Consider the following 21,606-nt stretch of genomic DNA (forward strand, 5'->3'; position numbering starts at 1 on the left):
TTAACTATTTTTACTGAAACTTTTGTTAAAATCTCTCTAACGATTTACGAACATTAAAGTGGAATTTTAGAGTAGAGAAAATTGATTTCGGCTTCTTCATCGCGTCGAGATTAATGTTTGCTCAAACATTAATTCCATCGTTTTAATTAATCCTCGAAAATCGAATTTTTGATTATTTTAGGATGACTTTGTACCACTTCTATATTGTATGTATCGAAATTATTATTTCATGATGTATATATTTGTTAAATAAAATCTAACTCGCCTTTAGAATAAAATACACTTTTGTAGATCGTAGAAAGAAGACTATATGTTGCGAGCAAGAATTAATTTCAATTTATTTTTTAAAACCTCTTTTGCATACAAGTTGTTTATAGTAGCAAATCCGAACTACAATTGCACTGCTTATCACATTTAAGTTAAATTTTGTGAGATAAGATCATTGAACCCAGCCAATTTAATACGAAAACCGCAAATTCAGATAGTATATTTAAATTTAAATCATACAAACTTTTCACTTGTCATAACAGTACAAACTCAGGCGGAAGTTAATTTTGTGACGTATTTAAGTATAATCTTATATCTTTAAAAGAGCAATGCTTGTATATATATATCATTGGAATCACTATTTATATGTAATTGGAATCTCGGAATCGGCTTCAACGATTTTCATGAAATTTAGTATACGGGGGTTTTGGGGACGATAAATCGATCTAGCTAGGATAGAATTGCTCGTTTAAAGATGTCAGTCAAATAAAAACTTAAATATGAATATAATTTTTAATCTTTATTTGATAATTATATTCATATCTCATCATTTTCTTAAGTAGTATGTAATTCGTACTTAAATATAATTTCCAAAAAACACAATTTATAAAAAATATACAGAGCAAAGCTCGGTCATCCAGGTACTGTTAATAAACACTATACTTCAATACGTCACAAAAGTTTCTTATCTTATACTTGTACTTTTTAATGTAACTGTTGCTGTTTACTTACGATGACAGTCATATTTTTATCAAAGTGGAGAGAGTACTTTGTTAAAACCCATAGAAAATGTTATGCATACCTTAAAAACATTTATTTTACTCTTGAAAAGTCCGTTACGAACTTCCTACGCAATTCTATTGCCCTGGTACAAACGAATCCTAACAACAAACCAGCTCGCACAGAATATTTTTTCCATTTTCAAATATAACTTTTATAGTACTTGCCATAGAGTTCAATTTTACATTTTCCTCTTGAAGAGTATCTCTAAGTCATTTCTGAAGCCTGACCCAGCTTACCTACTCTTTACAAGGTCATACACACATGCACCTGTTGCTTGCCATCTCTTTCCCATTGTATAGGTGTGATAAGGAATGGTGGTTCTGATTTAAATCGCCTTAGTCTTTTTTCTATAAGTATAGCATTGTTTTGTATTAGCTACAAGTTTTGACTCATAATAGTTAAATAAGGCTTTAATACAATTATGTTTCCTGGTCGTAGCAAATTATAACTAATTGTTATCTATTTCGGGCTCCAGCCGAGCGGTCAAATCTCAAATTATTAAACGATGAAGTTTCATTATTAAATCACAGAGGAATGTCGGAAACTAAATATGTTAATTACACCTCAGCGATTCCCTATTTGGTTGTATATTCATTTGGTACGTATAGTTATAATTCTAGTTAAATGCCTATAACGATTTATGTCGATATTTTGTTGTATTTAAATTAACCTTGATATTTTATAATCCAAAGACCCAGTCTAGTTCACAGTTCACTTGTTTTATATAGCAATATAATTTAAAGTTGCGTGTTTGAATAAAACGCATACAGCGTATGGCGGATGTTCAAGGTGATCGGGTTAAGGAATTTATCGATGTTCCGCAGGCTTTTGGTACACGTCATCTGTAAAAAGCGAATGGCAAGCTAAACAGAATATTTAATGGTGGGCGCCAAAGTCTCATATTGGCTCTTTGTGAGACCATGACGTAACTATAGTTATATCTATTATTTGAGTATACTCTTTCGCTCGAACTCGATTCTCTAGTTGTTAACTAATTGTTATGTATATACTAATATTTTATTACTAATCTTATATATATATATTAAGTAAATAGTCGTATTTAGTTAATTTTCTATATTGTCTGTGTTACAGTTGTATTGATACAATATGGTCGCTAGGTTACTCATGTTAAAAAGCTTCAAAGCTGTATAATTATTTTCATATTTAAAAGCTTTCATTGTCTTTAACGCTTTTAAAGCTTTTGTGCCTGGTGGATCATAACTATTAATACATAAAAATATTACAGCACATGATAGGAATATATAAGTGATAAGTTATGTTGTAACAAGTGAAAGTGACTTTCACCACGCCACGCTGTATTAACGAGTTAAGCATGCATCTTGTTAAACTTGTTACAGTTTTGCAAATTGTTTTCATCTCATACTAACCTGGTATTTCGTAGCACTGAAGTCTAGAATAACTAGATATTTTGCCGTACCGGTTAAGAAAATCTAAGCCAGTGGTTCGAGTAATTGTAGGCGAATATAAAAACGATTTAAGTCCTCCTTATATTGATATTTTTAGGACAATTTCATTTCCTCTGTTACCGTTATCTTTAGGGACAACTTTACTTTGTTTTAGTTAAAGGAATTACTTTTTAAATATGCCGTTGGATTGTTAAGTTATTTCGTAAAAAGTCACCAGACAGGTCGATTATCTAACTAACGGCGCGTATTAAGAGATAGGTTTATTAGTTACAAATTTAGGGAAAATATAATTATTATCTATATAAAAATCACATATATTGGACATTGAAATTTTTAATTTAACGTGGGTTGGCGAATTTGTAAATTTTCGGGCAAACCATGTTAGTGGTTAAGAATGCGTTTATAACACCTACTCTGCATTCTGACTAGCAAAATTGCACTGTTATACTAACCTTGCCCGTGAAAAGACGGTAAGAAGTACATGAAACTGATCACCTGCATTGAAAATACTAAAATATATAAACTCTTCTATCTGTAATTGAGAGAGCTTTCTTAAAAGTCCGGCAACACACTTGCGCGTTTTTTGACAGTATGAGAGTCACCATTTAACATCAGGTGACCCCTGCCTTGTCTATAATAAAAATGACAGATACAGAGTTTTTAAATTACATTTATGTTTTGTAATGAAAAAATACTCTACGAAATGTTACTTAATTAAAATTTTCCAATTAATTTTATTCAACAAACCGAATATGTAATTCAATGCATTGCAGTTCAGTGACTTTTAATTGTCATCATAGAACATTGTTATATTATTCGCCCTTGTAAAGTATCAAGAAATTTAAACAAGACATATTATTAAACGATATATACCTAATTACTTACATGTAAAATTATTATTTATTCACAACAAATAACATAATACATAAAAATATACATAATAAGTAACTAACCTTAAAATTTAATAATTAAAAAATATTATTAAAATGAGTCCCTTTAGGCAAGGTTCCGAAGATACTGGCAGCGTTCCCCCTTTGAATAGCTAGACTAATTCTTTGTGCGAGGTAGCTGCCAGATCTTCGGACTCCTGTAATGTCGACTAACCTTTTTGATAATTCCCTAAAAAGCTTTAATGCGCTAGGACCCCACGGACCAAGGGTCTCGACACCGAATGGGACAAAATCATATTCAGAGCCTAGACCCCTGTATTTGCCTTTATTTGTCTTTAGCTTTTTCAGCCGCATCACAAGCTCTGTTTTTGATTCCATGAAGATGGAAATTTTTTATTTAATTTTTTATTTTATTTTATTTATTTTAAATTATTATTAAACGATATTACGTTACGATTAACGTCTTCCTGAGATAATTCAGTCAATTACGTTGTAGTTAATATCCCTGGAAGATACTTTGTTTTTATTGCCAAATTGCTGGAATTCTATCAAATTTTATAGAACTAGATAAATTTTTATTACGCTTATTTTCTGTTAACGTACTTTTTTCCTTTACAAATGTAACGGAGAGCGTTCTTCTCTCTCTCCTTCTCCTATCTCATATTTATTATTAGGTCCTTCTAACTTCCTGTGATCAATGAATGAAGAAATTCCATCATGTAGTATTGCCGACATATTGGCTACCTCTCTCTAGTCTCTTAAAAGTCTTCTACGTAATCACCACTTTATCATATTTTATATCCTATATTGCTCAATCATGTGTTTTTTTTTAATTTTCTTATGCTTTTTTATTGTTTTATTGATTTTTTCCTTACTTTTAACGTTACGAAGTTTAAAATAATCAAATAAACTTACAAAAATTATGTATTAGATAGAACATGTAAATACTTACTTAATATAAAACATTTATTTTTATGAATGTTCTGTTATAAAATTAATATTTTACTAATGCGTAGATGAGCCTTTTAAATGATTAAACAGCTAGGTACTTATAATTACGACTATGTGCCTAATGACCAAATTAATTTGGATAACAGACGAAATACTCAAAGAACAAACAAGGGAACATCACCGCTTGTTTTAGTTTACTGGGCCATTATATAAATTTATATCATTATAACCATGGGAACATTTAAATAATTTTGTCATGATAAATTCGTATAGTATGTAAGTAAACCGTATGAAGTCGTGGATGTAGTATAAAGTCTAATTATCAAAGATTTCAAGTATATATACAATTATTTAATTGTTTATGCTTGGGTTCATTATTTAATTGACTTAAGTAATTTGGTATACTTAAATACTTTGTATTTCAAACAAGTTGTTAATTAAACTTGTGCTATGACAGAAATGCGATTTTTTAATCAATGTAATGTATAAAAATCTCGTGTTACAGTATTGTAATTAAACTCCTCTGAAATGGAGATTTTTTTATTTTTTATTTTTTGGTAAAAAAACGCGAAATTTTATGATACAGGCTACAAAATACATTCAACCCTAAATTTTTTTGTATCTGAATTGAATCATGGCGGGACCAATTCAAGCAATTCTTATTTATTCCTTGAACTATGAAGAAGGGTTTTATGAAGGGTAAATTGGAAAAAAGGCTATATAAAAACATATTATTAAGACAAAACGACGTTCGTGGGCATAGCTAGTTTATCTTATAAATTCGACAATAAAGTTTAATGAAAGTACTACTCTAAAACCAGAAACTATTACAAGATCAAAAGTATTAGTTTGTGATTTCTGTTTCATGATATTTCTTTATATATATTGATAAGCTGGGTCTATAGAGTCACGAACGAAGAACTTCTTCGGCGCGGCAAACGATCCCGAGAACTCACTTTGACCAATAAATAGAAGAATATAAGTTACTTACACGGGACATGCTTCGACACAAACGGTACCGACTTCTTCAAGTCATAATGATGGGCCGACTCGACCTTTAAGGGAAAATGGCGCGCTGCCACAAGGAGGAAGTCGTGGCTCCGCAATATCAGAGAATGGACGGGAGTGGCCAGCGTAGAACAGCTTGGCCATGAATGAGAATCAATAAGAAGTATGACGAGCCAAACGCCGATTTGCAGTATTGGAGAGGCACGAGCCAAATGCATGGCGCAGATTATGTTTTCCTTACTGTGCCGATGTTGATTCCGCATCGAAAGAAAATATCATACATCGTAAATCCTTTGGTGTACGCACAATGTGTGATTCGAACGCACGAACTCAGGTTTAGTGTCGCACGACAAGATCATCGTTTCTAAAGCGCGGAAACAAGTTTTATTTTAAAGGGGATCGTCTGTTGAAGATTAATGAATACAAACTACATATATAACTGATTTGTACCTATGTACAGATAGATACTCTGTAGATATTATTATAATTTAATAGTGACGGTTCACAATACTGTTTTACATAATATTTTTGTGGGTTACGACTTATAAATGACTGAAAATCGAAAGTCTGGGCCAACACTGTTCTATTTATGCCTCGTCGAAGATAGATTAGTTTTACATCTATACATATTATGTGAACTAGATTGAACCTTGTGAAAGGTCGTTGTCTGATGAGATTTAAAATACTGCGGACCGACAAAGGATCTAGAATTTGTTCCACAATTTCGTTAACTATTTCTGAACACGGTGGTTGTTTGAAACGGTCTAAAACTTTGGGTTGTAAATTTTAATTAAAGTTTATTCTGATTTGAGAGCCTAAGTAACTTCACATGTTACTTTACGATTAGTTTCGGAAACAAATGTTTTAATTCAGTTACCATATAAGGCCATCATACCATTAAATACTACTATGGTTACATTTATACAAATCACAGCAATTTAATAATGTAATAGATTATGATTTTAAATATTATTCGGAATAAAGGGCACACAGATACCTAAAAGTAGATTGAAATAGAAACGTGTTTAACAGTAGGCTATTATTATTAAATTATATGGATATGCAACACATAGCATTTACAGAATGTTTGGGGTAGATGAGATAACTTTGTAAGTAATTCAAGAAGGTTTGCTCAGTGCCCACAACTTCCGGTGTTTCGCCAAGTAACAACGAAGATAGCGGTGACTAATTGCTTCTAACAGATTCTTAGTAAACTGTTAATATTACGCGAGAAATGACACGTTTTATTACAAACTGGGTACACTATTGTCCATAATTAACATTTGTTTGAAAACAAAAGTACGTGCGTACAAAGTACACATGTCAGAAGTGAAACTTCTCTGTAAATCAATTATTATAAGCCCCAATAGATGATCATGTACCAGTATATGATCACTCCATGTATTTGTATATCTATATTCACACTGTTAACACACGACACAATTGGGCATAAAAAAACATTTGTTTGAAAACAAAAGTGCGTGCGTACAAAGTACACATGTCAGAAGTGAAATTTCTTTGTAAATTAATTATTTAAAGCCCCAATACATGATCATGATGTATATGATCACTCCATGTATTTGTATATCTATATTCACACTGTTAACACACGACAGAATTGCCATCTACAGTTCTAATATTTAACTACTGCCTTCTGGCAGTGCGAGTGTCCATGCCTTCTGCCTGCCTTCTGTAACATAAAATAAAATAGTTTTTTTACAATTACTTTTACCTTTTTTATTCCAGCCTCGTCAGATCTGCAACTCCCCCCGGGATTCAATTTGCCTGCGATCACGCAAGTCGCCCGCAATTGGTATGTGATGTCCTCTGACCCGATCGGGTCAATAGTGACCCGGGTCACGAGGGAACGGACCGGGAAGCAGAACGTGACCTTCGGCTTGGAGACCGGTGGACCTCCAACACCTTTTGCGATTGACCCTCATACAGGCGTTGTTTTTGTTAATGACACGCTTGCGGATAAGGTAATTAATATTTACTGAATCAACGAAATTTTTTTTAATGTTTTGTTATGTTGAAAAATTTGGTTAAACTACTTGTTGTTTCAAATTGCAATAATTTTTATTCATTCCTTTTACGTGATTTGATATATATAGTTCTCCTTCATTTCTATGCATGTGTTAAAAATACGTAATTTATTAAAAAATATAGTTTTTATGTATATTTTTCTCGCTGCCTCTGAGACGTAGGCCTCTCCAAAACCTTCTGGTCAAAGCTTTTTCATATATGCACATAAAAGAAGAACATGATTTACAATTGATTTAAAATATTTCAGGAAAGTAAATCATACTCTCTCTGGGTAACGGCCGATGATGGCGTGTCACTCCCGCAAAGAACAGAAGTATTTGCAACCGTCACAGACGCATCAGGTGCCCGACCAAAAGTACCAAGTCCACCAGCTTTCGCCATTTCAAATTACAATACTGCTATGACGCTACAACCAAATTTTCCTTTACCACCTCAAAGCACCACCAAAGCAACAGAAGGAACAGAAAAAGTACCTGAAACAACAGTCATTACAACTTTAAGTCCACCTAAACCACCTGCAGATGTTCCGCTACAAGAAACAAACAAAGTTGGCATTAAACAAATGAAAAATAATACAAATGAGGAAACACGGCCGAGTAATGAAGTGCCGTTAACTGTCATACCATTAGTTGCAATTGGTGCTTTAATAGCGATCGTAGCTGGTGTTATAATATTTGTCTGGAAAAAGAGGCATGTAAAAGGAAAGAAAAGTACGAAGGATGATATGGTATGTGTTATTCTATTAATTACACTAACATGCAACTAACAAGACTCAATGAAAAGCTTATAAATGAAATCTAAATTATATAATACAAAATACCACAAAGATCGTAGCTAAAGTCCCAAGAATTTTTATGAGCTTTATCTTCATTTATTTTAAATCCGTTGTCCACAGAGCAAAGACTCAAGTGGGATTGTTCTGCAAGATTCGTCTGGCAACTTGTGGGATCGCCCACGTGCTTATTCCAATCAGTACAAATCTTGGGACACAGGTCATTTGCAGGTCAGGCTTCTCTAACTGAATCATTGTCGTTTTCAAATATCTCTCAGTAATGGTTAATGAATATATTGGCACGCCATAATAAAGAATCTAAGCGGCCTTATCGAGTTGAAAGCCCCAGTAGGAATACCCAATAGTTCAATTGCAATATCCTGGTCGTCAGTTACGTCTTACGAAAACTAAACATTCAGTTTGTAATGTCGAATGCCTGTAACCGATTGACTATAGGAATAATTTTATTGAAATAAATAATAATAAAAAATAAACTTAAGTGGTAATTACAACGTTAGTTATTTAATGTCTATAATAAAAAAAATATTTAAAATATATTTTCCTACGCTGTCCAAAATATAAAATACTAAATATTTTGTTGACTACAAAAAAAGGCTCGACTTCATACAATTTTTCATCTGTGCTCGTGTTGCAGACATTTAACACTTTATAGAATAGAGGAAATACAAAACAATTTAAAAATTCGTAGGTATTTACGGAAAGCGCTATATTTATATATATTTCAATTTCAGAAACACAACTTTTACAGTTCGAAACTTATGTGCGATCGAAACTGTTAATAATTCAATATGTGACTAACTTTTGTTTCCTAAATAATTAAAAAAATAAAAGTCTCCTCTCAACGAAGCCACTCATTAGCATGTGAATTCAAAGTTTTAATCATATTTAACTTTAAAGCTTTTGATTTAAAACTATTAGCTTAAAAGTTCGTTTAACGAACGAATTTAAACATACTGTGATTTAAATTGTTGGTAGAATTATATTTCATTTTGTTTATATTCACTTTCTTTCCTTTTATGAAATAAAACTTATTTTATATAAAGCTAGCAACATTGACCAGCCATATATACTTCGTATTTAACATAATATCATCTCAACTAAAATATAATAAAGCCGACCGGGAAAAGGGTTTTTCATATAGAAAGTCAGCAACTACCATATCTATAGCATAAGTTATAACAAACAATCACGTCACTACAAATTTTGGAGTAAGATTCAGAGTCAAAACTTATTGCCAAGTATGTATGTATGTATGCAAAATCCAAAATTCATAGTTGATCGAGTCATCGGCTGATAATCGGTCTTAACATAATTACTCGTATAAACAAATAGTAATTGTTAAGAAAATATTTTTTCTGTTTTCATGTATTAATACACTAGCTAAACTAATCTTAAAATGTAAATGACTTATGAATAAATAAGTTCTACAAACATATGAAGATACTGGACTTATAAAAAACCAATGTTTTGTAGACCAAATAATTTAACTTTAATTTAACATTAATTTGGTATAACATAGTCTACAGATGTTAAAAAAGCTTATTAATGTTATGACGTTATTCAAAAATGATTTTAGTTATTTAATGTCGTAAAATACCGTAAAACTTAAAACATAATTTTGTGACAGTCGGGAAAAAGTTGATGTGCGCTGGAAATTAATTAGAAACTGAGATGAAAACAATGAATTAAAATCTGCGTTTATGCAGTTTCGCAATAATGATAATTTTAACTTGTTAGTCTGCGCAATCTCTAAATTTCTTGAAAGAAATCATAGTAAACGAATAGTAAAGACAACATGCGTTAGATGCTAAAGGCAAGGTTATTATCATGTTATAATAATCCACATCGTGCAACGACTCTCTTATATGATTATAAAACTATAAATATATAACGGCTTATAAAAGCGTATAAAATGATCTATTACATCATTTACATCCAAGTAGGTTTCCATGAGTCGGACTTTATTCTTGATTAATAATTCCACTATGTGGAACCAGCTGCCAACTACAGTATTTCCGAACAAATTCGACTTAGGGCCCGTCTAGAATAGAGCGGACCAATTCTTATAACGCTGGCAAAGCACTTATGAGCCCTATGGTTGAGAGTGTCCATGGGCGGGGCGGTATCACTTACCATCAGGCGATCCTCCTGCCCGTTTGCCCCTTGATCTATAAAAAAGCAATTATAGCGATAACAATTCGTAAATTATGACCTGTATTTCGTTCATAAGATTTGATTTAGTTTATACTATACTTAATACTACTGGTATATAATACTTGTTCTTTTATAATTTTGATATATACCAATCATAATATTAAATAGTTATCTGCCAACTTCATGTAGAAGCCAACCGCAGCCCACGAAAGCTCAAAAGCACTCGAAACATCATGTTATATATTAATGTAATAAATTTGCGTTTAAGCTTTATTGTAATATATGTAAATGTTTACAATTAATAAAAAAAACTTAACTACTTCTGTATGAAACAGGGGAACGTATACGGGAAAGTATATTTCTTCATATAAATCACAATTTCATTTTTTTAACAGTCTTATAAAATATTTCTTATCGGCCATAACCAACTTAGCCTTATGTTTGTATATTTTAGTATCTATTAAAACAAAAACTATTCATTTCAGATTTCAGAAGAGACTACAATAAGCAAAGAAGATCCCATAGATGAGTGGGAGTTTCCTCGTCACCATCTGAAGATCTTTAATATTGTCGGCGAAGGGGCTTTCGGTCAAGTATGGCGAGCACAGGCTGTTGATATTGATGGTAAGGATTCGTAAACTCACTATATTTACTAGAAATGTATGGTACTTTATATACTATAAGTAATAGACAATTCTTGGACAGCAATGCTATATGCGCAATATATGCGCCTGTAAGATTCGCTCAAACGATGAAGGAAACGGGAGGACCCCGGCTTGCCTTACACCCAAAAAGTCAACGGCGTGTCTCAGGAAGACAAGGCTGATCACATGATCATGGAATAAATACAGAGATATGAGGGTCAGACCTTAAAAGGTTGTAGCGCCAATTCTTTTTATACTGCCAGCGCGTGAAAAGAGACTTTGTCAGTCGATGTCAGATTGTACATTAGGTACTAAGTTTTCTTTGACTGCTGACAAGTTGGACATACTAGCTCGTTGCCGCCACAAATGGACCTCCCGGATTCCATTAGAGGGTTTAGTTACCTCACCCCATCTTGGGTGTTGGTTTATTACTTCCAATATTATATCGCATACCTTCTCTAACGCCAAAATAGTATGACCATATGTGTGATGTATTAAGTCTCTCAGTTTGAAGCTGCAACATAACGATTACCACAAATGAGTGAAAATATATTGTTTGTGAAAAGTATATTTTCATATATAAAGAGAGAATACGTAAATGCATAACAATTTAATTTTTCCATCTGATGTCGTCTCTTACAGAACATCGTGCCTTTGTGCAAAATTCTTGAACGAGAACTGGAATTGTTATGAAATGTTTTCAAAAACTGTTTCAAGTAAACAGTACAGTTAATAACACAAAAGTAAACAAGAAATATTGATACAGTTTGTAGACTTTGCTTGTAAAGTTAAAACAAATAATTTATATATAGCTTTTAGGGATCGTAGCGTTGGCTTAGTCGCTTCGTATGTTTCTCTACTGACCGAAAGCTCCATTTATAAAATGAAATCTTTTAAGCCACTCTGCTACCCGTGTGTATATTGAAGTAAATATATTATTTGTTTAGTTCATTCTGATTTGGATTTTAAGTTAATTAGTTTATTTTTTCAATACATATTATGAAAATCTTACCTCGGATAATCATTCACCAATCACGACGAATCTTGAACTTTATTTTATTAAACTTTTAACTTGTTTTAAAGTAAATTTCTATGTATTTATGTGTATAAAACTGTTTCGGTTTTCGATTTGGGATCATCGGGAAATGAATATTTATTAAATAGCATTTCTTGTCAACATATTTATCACATTGAAATGTAAAAATGGATTATTTGAAATCTTACAAATCGTATGCAATAATTATATATATAAACAATATAACTATTCTACTAATTTAATTTCCAGGAAAGAAAGGCGAACAAACAGTAGCTGTAAAAACATTGAAAGGCAACGCCTCGGAGAAGGAAAAAACAGACTTGTTACAGGAATTAGCTGTCATGAAGTCGTTGGGGACGCATCCAAACGTTGTGAGACTTATTGGATGTTGCACAGAAAAGGTTGGAGCTTTTTAATTAACTTCGACAAATTATTTCACTTGAATAAACTTTCACAGACTGCTTGAATTAAGGTTTAAGAAACTGTTCATTGCTTCTACTATGTCAGAAATAAGAAACTTTACATAAAGGATGGTAGAGTGTCGTGTTTCACATTTCAATTATACTTGTAATGTGAAACACACATTATATTTTGATTTTGTCCCAGTCAGTGTCGAGACCCTTGGTCCGTGGGGTCTATAAGGCTTTTTAGGGAAATATCAAAAATATTAGTCGACATCACAGAAAACCGAGCTGGCAGCTACCTCGGACAAAGAATTAGTCTAGCTATTTAAAGGGGGAACGCTGCCAGTATCTTCGGAACCTAAAGGGACTCCTTTTAATCATATATTTAAGTTATTACATTTTAAGGTTAGTTATTGTATTAATATGTAAGTTAGTATATCTTGTAAATATTATTTAACAATTAATAAATATAAATTATACTTGAAAGCCATCACATGCATGCAGTAATGTAGTATACATTAAACAAATAAACAGATTTTATGATGCAGTGATAACGTAAAGCTTTCATAATTATATTTTCAAATAATAAAACCTCATCTCATTCCTATCTTTCAAGGTAAAAGTTCAAAGACGTTGAAATAACTAATAAAACATAAGAGAAATATGGATACATATTTAAAGTGGAAGTTTCATATATTACACATAATTGCCAAACTAAAATCACAAATTATAGGCAGATTTTGGTCAATATTAAAATACATACCGCAATCAGTACGTCATTTAATGTATAACTGTTTGGTCAAGCCATATTTCATGTATTTAATTGAAATTTCCGAAGGCACATACAAATTTTTTGATGGGTATCTCGTTCGTATATACATAGACCCAAAACTTACAAAATAAATTAAATAATTCATCAAAAAACCAAAGAAGTTTTGTTTTGTTGTGTAGCGTAACTTAAACTTCAGATCTTTATGGCCATTAATTTAATTTCATGGAAGGATAACATCGCGAGGAATATCTTAGACACCACTTGCATGTTATAAAAAATAAATGATAACGAAACATATACTGAAATCAGAAGCCCAGACCTAGACCTTGATTTTTACATAAACATAATATTATTCATTAGAATATATCAATATTTTTATCAAGTCTCGTCTTACTAATTAAAGAATATTCAATATCTTGATAGAACATTTCCTCATAATTACCTAACCGAACACGGAAATCACTTTATGATTGAAAATGAATTTCTCTGACCTTTCATAAGCCACCGAAGTAATACTTTCAAATAAACCAAACAAATATTAAGCAAAATAACATAGCATACATTATGTTTGATACATATATTACAAAAGTTTTATAAAAAGGTAGATTCCACAGGACTTTATAGCCCAAATACCAATATCTGAATACCCTTTTTCCTACATCAAGCGATGTCTGCATATATCTAATTAAAACAAGTACCGACATCTCATGTTTACTAAAACTAAATTAAATAAAGTCTGGAGATATTTGACGCCATTTCATTCCTGTATTTTGCGCCTTATATAAAGCTTTGGAGCACCTCTACTCGATCCTCTTTGTCCTGGGTATGGTGGGTTATGGACTAGCTACGCTTTAGAAGAGAGCTGGTTTTATGGCTGGCTTATTTAGGATACTTATGGGTCGAGTGCATAATGTGGATGTAATGGAGAGACTGGGTCTACTGGTTCCCAGAATCTGAGGCGAAAGTCACAGCTTTAGACTGTACCCCACGTACACTCCAACATAGTTAGCGAGCTGCTTCTAACATCTAATAAATAGATTTCTGTCGAGCTAGACCTATTTGTTTGTGGTTGAGTTTGCTAGAGCAGTTTGTTGCATTATTAGTTGTACGATCTAGTCATAAATAAAAATATTTTTAGATATATTTAGGTACTTTTAATTGTAGAATTATCGATGTAGGTATAGTACTATCATATTAGTAGCAACTGTTAAGATTATGTGGGAAATAAATAAATTTTTAATCGTAAAATATTTATTACAAAATTTTATATAAAACATTCAAACTGTGTAAATATATATTCTAACTGCCTTTTACGCCTTGTGTTTTGATAGAACAATTAAAATCATTAAAACTACAAATCAAACTGAGTATATTATATAGTATTTTATTTTATTATTTATTGTAAAATGTGTAAAACACTTTCTTGTTTATATTTAGGAACCTACGCTAGTGATTATGGAATTCGTCAGCTTGGGTAAGCTACAGCAGTTCTTAAGGGACTCGAGAGCTGAACGTCACTACGGAAATACTCATGGAGGGAGCCGGTTCCTCACATCACGTGATTTAACACATTTTGCGTTCCAAGTGGCTCGCGGAATGGACTTTCTTAGTTCTAAAGGAGTAAGTAAAGCCTGTAAAGACAATATATTTATAGATTTATTATACTAGATTTATTAAACATACAACTTTTCGTAAAGTTTATCCAGCTATTGCTAAGGATACCTTAAGCAGCTACATACCAACATATTGAACTTTTTTCTGGGCAAAGAAAATGTACGCCTTACCACAATAACATCCAAATTACAAAAAAAATTGTTCTGTTTAAGATTTTTTATTGTGCTTAGAGACATTTTGCGATTCTTTTTACATACTTTCAGCTCTGTTGTAATGCATTTACATAATTACTCACAAAAAATTAATTTAACAATACAGAAATATACAACGAGAGAAAAAAATTAAACTCAATAAATTTTTTGTTCTAAATCAATTACACCCTTTTCATTATGATATATTGGTAGCATTAATCTACGCTTATCTGTGGAAATATTTAAAAAAAGAGACTGTCATTTTTTTAATTTTTTTGGAAAAATTAATTAATTTTTATTTATATAGTGGAATACGACAGAAAAAAATTCAATTCAATTCATTTTCTGTTCTAAATCAATTACACCCTTTTTTGTTATGACAAATGGATACCATTAGTCTACGCTTATCTGTGGAAATATTTTAAAAAGAGATTGTCATAAGTCAATTGTTTTATTTTTTTTGTAAAAATTACAATTAATTTTTAATTATAATATAAACTTTATATTATAATTATAAAATATTTTATTTTATATACTTTTAGCTCTATTGTAATTTAACATAATTATTTACACAAATTATTTTTACATTACAAAAATATACGAAGGAAACTTTGTTCTCAATCAATTAAACCCTTTTTGTTATGACAAATGGATAGCATTAGTCTACGCTTATCTGTAGAAATATTTTAAAAAGAGAGTTAGTTGTTTTAATTTTTTTGTAAAAATTACAGATAATACACAGAGATTTAGCTGCTCGTAATGTGCTGATAACAGATGAGCGTACATGTAAAGTTGCTGACTTTGGATTTGCACGAGATGTCGCAGGAACGCATGTATATGAACGAAAAAGCGATGGCCGTCTACCAATCAGGTATATTATCAAGGGAAAAATTAGATTTTTTTCCTAGTAATAATTTATTCACGACGTCAAAAGAAATTATATCGATCCTGGAAATCAAGTTATTTTGTAAAAGAATTTTCATACCCCGATGTATGTATATATATATACCTATATACAAGGGCCCGTTCAAGTGTTACGTGCACTATAGGGGGTCTTTGATTTTCAGATTTGGTGATTACGGCAACAGTAATTATTTACTTTTTTACAAAAATAACCCACACACTTGAAAACGAAATTAATTTTTAAGGATTCCTACAAAAAATTAAAACCTTTATGTACTATTAATTTTAAAGGCCTGCATTACTTTTTCTGACAAGCGGAGGAGGGGGTGAGATAAATTGCATTAAAACTGTTTACGTAATACTTGTAAATTTTGGACAAACATTGTTCAAATGTTTATTTATGTCACTCTAAAATTTCAACATTATCTCGGGGTTAAAGATAGCCTGCCATTTCCTATTTAACGATCCAGTGAATTGAAATAAGGACTCACCTACGTGTAAGATAAATGTTTCTCGCATATTCATGTGTTTTGCTAACATGGTTACATAAATCGATTTCGACTTGACATTTCTTAAATTGTTCTTTTATGTTCACGCCAGTCAGTACAAGATTAATTTGTTCCCAATACCTTGTTTAAGAATCGATATCTTTCTGTATATATATATATATATATATATATATTTATTTATATTATAATTTCTGACAGACCCAAGTACATATAATAAATGAATACTAAAAATCGTGATCAGTAAACTACCACTGCCATTAACCAGCACAAAAAACATAAAACGAAGGGTTAAAAATTAAAAAGTATATTAACTTATTTCAGATGGATGGCCCCAGAGTCACTGTATGACGACATATTTAGTGTGAAATCGGATATTTGGAGCTTCGGGGTTTTGCTGTGGGAGATCGTGACCCTCGGTTCAACTCCTTACCCTGGCCTATCAGCTGGTGACGTCATGAGAAAGGTAATTTATTCTTTAGATAACTTAAAAAACCATTACAAGAGGGCAAGCAAGTGCAAGCTTTTTTTATTACGAAGAATTGCTTTACTAGCGATGATAAGACTGATGCTTGTATCACTTATAATTATGAAATTGTTAATTTATTTAAAAAATACAATTAAGGTAAGGTAAACGGGACCTGAAATTTGTATTTTTTTACGGTTTACCTAACCGTTTACCCAGTGCTGTATTTCAATAAAAAACTGTTTTATGTGTTCAAGCCAATTTCATGGCGTTTCTTATTGGAATTTAGGAGAAATAAATCTCACAAGAACACAATTTAGTTTTCATCTAGGCTGGTTTACGAGATTTTCTCGTACAAAAACAATAACAGATACATTGAACATAATAATAATCAATTTACTTTCTAAGTACAAAAATATATTTACGTTACTATGTTATTAATATTTAAATACTGTATTAAACGTTTATTTAAGTTTGAAATAATTGTAAAGTAAAAAAAGCGTTGTTCAAATTTCAACAAAAGACATTGTTTTGAATAATGTTTTAACTTAAAAAACAATCTTATTAAGAACATATTCACGAGTTCTGTATATAAAAGTAGAGTATTGGAAAATAAACTAGAAAGTATTGTTAATTTCGAAAACTTTCTTGCATATTGATAATACTTGCTGTAATAGAAATATCGAAAACACATACACCACATACACCGATCCGACCTACCATAGATATCTCATGGATTGCTTGTACCAACAGATGATTATTACAATCCGTCGATTGGTTACTGGCACACTTTAATCAATATTTGGATGAAGATGTCTATCTCAGATAGTCTAAAATGGATTGAGATAGGTTATTGGGTTCGGACATTAATTCAAATGGTTTTGTCCTTTGCAATCTTCTACTAGGCCCGTGGTTTCATGAAGTTGAATAGCCATATACATATTATACCTACGTTTATTTTATTACAATCAATGTTTATCATTTGAAATGCCAAAAAGACGGATAGTGACGCAATTACGTTGCACTAGAGTCTAGACAATCAATAACCACTAAACGGGACGCGTAGTTTCTTCATTCGAAACATAATATTCCACAATACTCTATCCATGTTAACTATAACATTATAAACTTCCTAGACCCACATAAGAAATTTAAATGATAGGTTTTAGGAAGAAATCACTAGCAGTAAACGAAACAATAAATACATTTTCAAAACATACTAAAAAAATGAAATTCAAATTCCAAACCATTTTAATAGATATTTTTTATATATTATTTTAGTGAGATCTTAAAGCTCGCTGTACAAAGCTTTTATAGATTCCAATTTAGTCAGCTTCAGTCTCAAGTCTCTACGTTGTGTTATATCCACATGATTTCGATTACAATTAAATTACCCTCCTGTGGGGTTTGGGCTCCACGTTGGGAAACACTGATCTAAACGTATAATTAAGGTCCTATTTCCAGTTGTGTAGGGCAAATACAGCGGTAGAAACGTACCGGGTTATACTTGTCTGGTTCTTTAATGTATACTAAGTTTAGTAAATTTACTAAACTTAGTATATCATGTTATTCGATACAAATATAAAATTATAACAAAAGGTGAATTATACAAGTAATACTAATTTAGTTTAGCGGTATGGAATATAGATATATGAAGACAATATTTTGTATTATCTGTGAATGATTTAATTTTTTATTAAAATTATAAAAGTTGTTTTTGTCGATATGTTTCGATTCACTTTGACATTTACTTCATGAAATTGATTATCGTTATAGTTGACGTTGGATGCAAATATATGCCATAAATAATTATATATAACTACTAAGAGGGAGGTACATTGTCTAAATTCGTAAAGGTACTGATTATGAATCAAATACTATCGAATGTTAAAGGTATTTACATTGAAAATTTATTAAATGAATAAAATAGTATACTTCAATTTTCAGTCATTTGTCCACAACGAACCACTAACTAGATGTAGTCTCCATAAAACAAAACTTTTTGTTCCATAATGTGTATAAGTCATATAATTCTTTTATTAGAGTTATCTGCTTACACCTGCCGTAAAGCTTAAACTAAATTAGTAATGTTTGGATAATTATTTTATCCCCTATTAGTCCTCATATTTAGGTATTGAATTTATAAACAAGTTAGAAACACCATCAGGGGAAAATGGTCACATTAATAGTTCTAAATTTGAACTCAATGGAATCGTTTAAATGTAATTTTCGTATTTGGTTTCATTTAACTTGAACAAATTTGCAGGTTCGCGACGGTCATCGCCTGGACAAACCGGAACATTGCCGTCGAGAGCTTTACAACATTATGTACTATTGTTGGGAGGCGGAACCGAGCTCGAGACCGGAATTCAAAGAAATCGTAGGAATGTTAGAGCGATTGTTGTGCACTGAAATGGACTATATTGAATTAGAACGATTCCCTGACCATTCATACTACAATGTACAACATTTGGATGGCGAAAAACTGTAATTAAATAATTTACTAACACGTATTGTTATTAAAAATGTACAAGTACTTGCAAAGATTTTAACAAAATATCGTTCTCGAAAATAACTAGTGTGTACCTAAGTAGCCGTTTATTTATCATGAATTATATCAGTACTTGGCATATTAGCGGAGAATTATGATTTTGAAATAGTAATATTTCTACTTAGTTGGTTGATAATATATTTCTCGTATTACAAAACTAATATTTTCCCTTTCGGAACTTTTCCTGTTTAATAAAGGAGGTTTCCCTCTCGAAATCCTTGTTTCTCCATGCCAAACGGTGTAAGTTTACGAATATTATTTTTCTGTTCTACACTGTGTAGTTATATACGGCTGTATCATAAAACGTGGAAACCACGTCTTTGTTAACATGGTTACGTATTTTCTATAAAATAACTGTTACTATGGCAACAAACAAAACCTCAATCCAAATCAAATCCGAGTTTTATTATAAGTGTTTGTATTGTAAAGTGAGATTAATTTGTTCAATAGAACCAAAATTTTGAATGTAAGAATGAATTAGGTATTAATTTATTTAATTTGCTTTTAATGTGCAATCTATATGTATGGTTAAGACGTTTAAATATGTAATACTACAAATTTGATGTACTGTTGTGGTACTCTATAACTCTGATAGCGATCCAGACTTCAATATTAAATAAAGTTTCTCTCATATTGGCTTACAGAAACACACTTACAGGTTCGCTTTAGTTTTAGTTTCAGGTTGTACGTACTTTTCATTATATAATGATACTAAGCAACCAAAATCTAATATAATACTATATCGGCAATTCTTTTAAGATCTGTATTAAAGAGATTTTGTAATTTAATAATAGTTACTAGTCCTTAGGTAATAATCAATTGTAATAATAATAAATTGTTTTAAGTTTAAAGTTACGCTTCAATATTTGGAATAAACGTTTTGTTTTGTAATTGTTTTATTATTTCAAGTAAAACTTAAGTTTCTCATATTTCTTAAGCTGTAGAATGTTTACATCAATTACTACAATTTACTAAATTTGTATATTGTTTAATTTGAGCCTGACTGGCTGCGGGAATCTAATTAAGGATCATTATAATTACTAACAAGTGACAAGAATTTAAAAACAAAAGAACTAAATGGTAATGGGCCGGATATAAATGGAGCAAAGTTGTAACACTATAGCAACCAAGAGGCCATAAAGAAACCGAGGCAATTTAAAAGGTGGGCCAAGGAAGTCGTGGAATTGGCTGGAAATACCTGGACGAGATTTGTATACAATAAGGGAAAATGGAGGACAATGGGGGAGGCATTTGCCTGTGGGCAAACAGAATCAGTTATCGTAGATATAAAAAAAAACAATAGTTATATATTTTTAGCCGCTAAAAATAAATATTTATTAACTATGCCATTTAGACTTAATATACCATAGCTGACATGTTTTTACTATGATTCTAAATGATTATATGATATGATTGATTCTAAACTCAGTAACAAAATGATTTTATCATTAGAATGCTAAATTATGCCAGAGTATTCTTATTTTTTCAAAATATTAAATTTACAGCTGTGTGAAGCCTTATAATAACTCATGAAATGTGTTTATATAATCAAAGCTCATAAAAATAACTCTAAAACGGATTTACATCATGAAACCGTATGAAAATCCACAGGCAAACATCTGCTTTTCAATGTAAATGTACTACCGCAGAAGCAATTTTGGCGAGCTGCCTGCTTGTTTATGTAACTTTGCAGCATCAAAAATTCAATTTAGTTTCAGACAAATCAACATTGATAACGATATTGAATAATCCCTATTTCCCTCGGTACGAGATGCCGTGTGAACGGCTTGACTGATTTCGCTTTTATGTTTTTGTTGCCTTTGTTTGTTAGGAGATAGAATTAGAAAATTTAAGACTACTTAACCACAGTATTAAGTAATCCTGACTTGTTACGATAGCAATTTTTTTCAGTGCTTTTACAATTCAAACATTGTTGACGTAACATTGACAGAACGTGCTGCAAATATCTTCAAAGTGGATGTAAGAAAAATATATATCGTGTAAAACAAATGCTTCGATCGGAGTTATAATTGTGACAAAATATTAAAAATCTTGAAAATCCATGTTTTTCACATGGCCAGTTATATGTCGCCTGTTCCCGTATTGGAATACCAACAAAACTATTTATATAGGCGCCAGAAAACAAACAATTTTATATATCATAAAGCGTTATAATTACACTGTGTTTCTGAAATTTTTT

General features: G+C 31.3%; 1 protein-coding gene across 2 annotated transcripts in view; it reads left to right on the forward strand.

The window, feature by feature from the left end:
* LOC111004172 (tyrosine kinase receptor Cad96Ca) overlaps window positions 1–20,297 on the forward strand; it is a 43,863-nt gene extending 23,566 nt beyond the window's left edge. The window contains exons 3-11 of one of the 2 annotated variants that reach the window (XM_045628917.1): window positions 7,073–7,308; window positions 7,620–8,099; window positions 8,268–8,375; window positions 10,805–10,943; window positions 12,249–12,400; window positions 14,613–14,795; window positions 15,712–15,851; window positions 16,714–16,855; window positions 19,122–20,297. In XM_045628917.1, coding sequence (XP_045484873.1) covers window positions 7,073–7,308; window positions 7,620–8,099; window positions 8,268–8,375; window positions 10,805–10,943; window positions 12,249–12,400; window positions 14,613–14,795; window positions 15,712–15,851; window positions 16,714–16,855; window positions 19,122–19,346 — 1,805 coding nt within the window. In that variant the 3' untranslated portion in view covers window positions 19,347–20,297. The remainder of the gene's footprint in view (window positions 1–7,072; window positions 7,309–7,619; window positions 8,100–8,267; window positions 8,376–10,804; window positions 10,944–12,248; window positions 12,401–14,612; window positions 14,796–15,711; window positions 15,852–16,713; window positions 16,856–19,121) is intronic. The other variant, XM_045628918.1, reaches the window with a different exon arrangement.
* The last annotated feature ends 1,309 nt before the right edge of the window (window positions 20,298–21,606 follow it).

This window comes from Pieris rapae, chromosome 7, assembly GCF_905147795.1.
Source record: "Pieris rapae chromosome 7, ilPieRapa1.1, whole genome shotgun sequence".
NCBI lineage: Eukaryota > Metazoa > Arthropoda > Insecta > Lepidoptera > Pieridae > Pieris > Pieris rapae.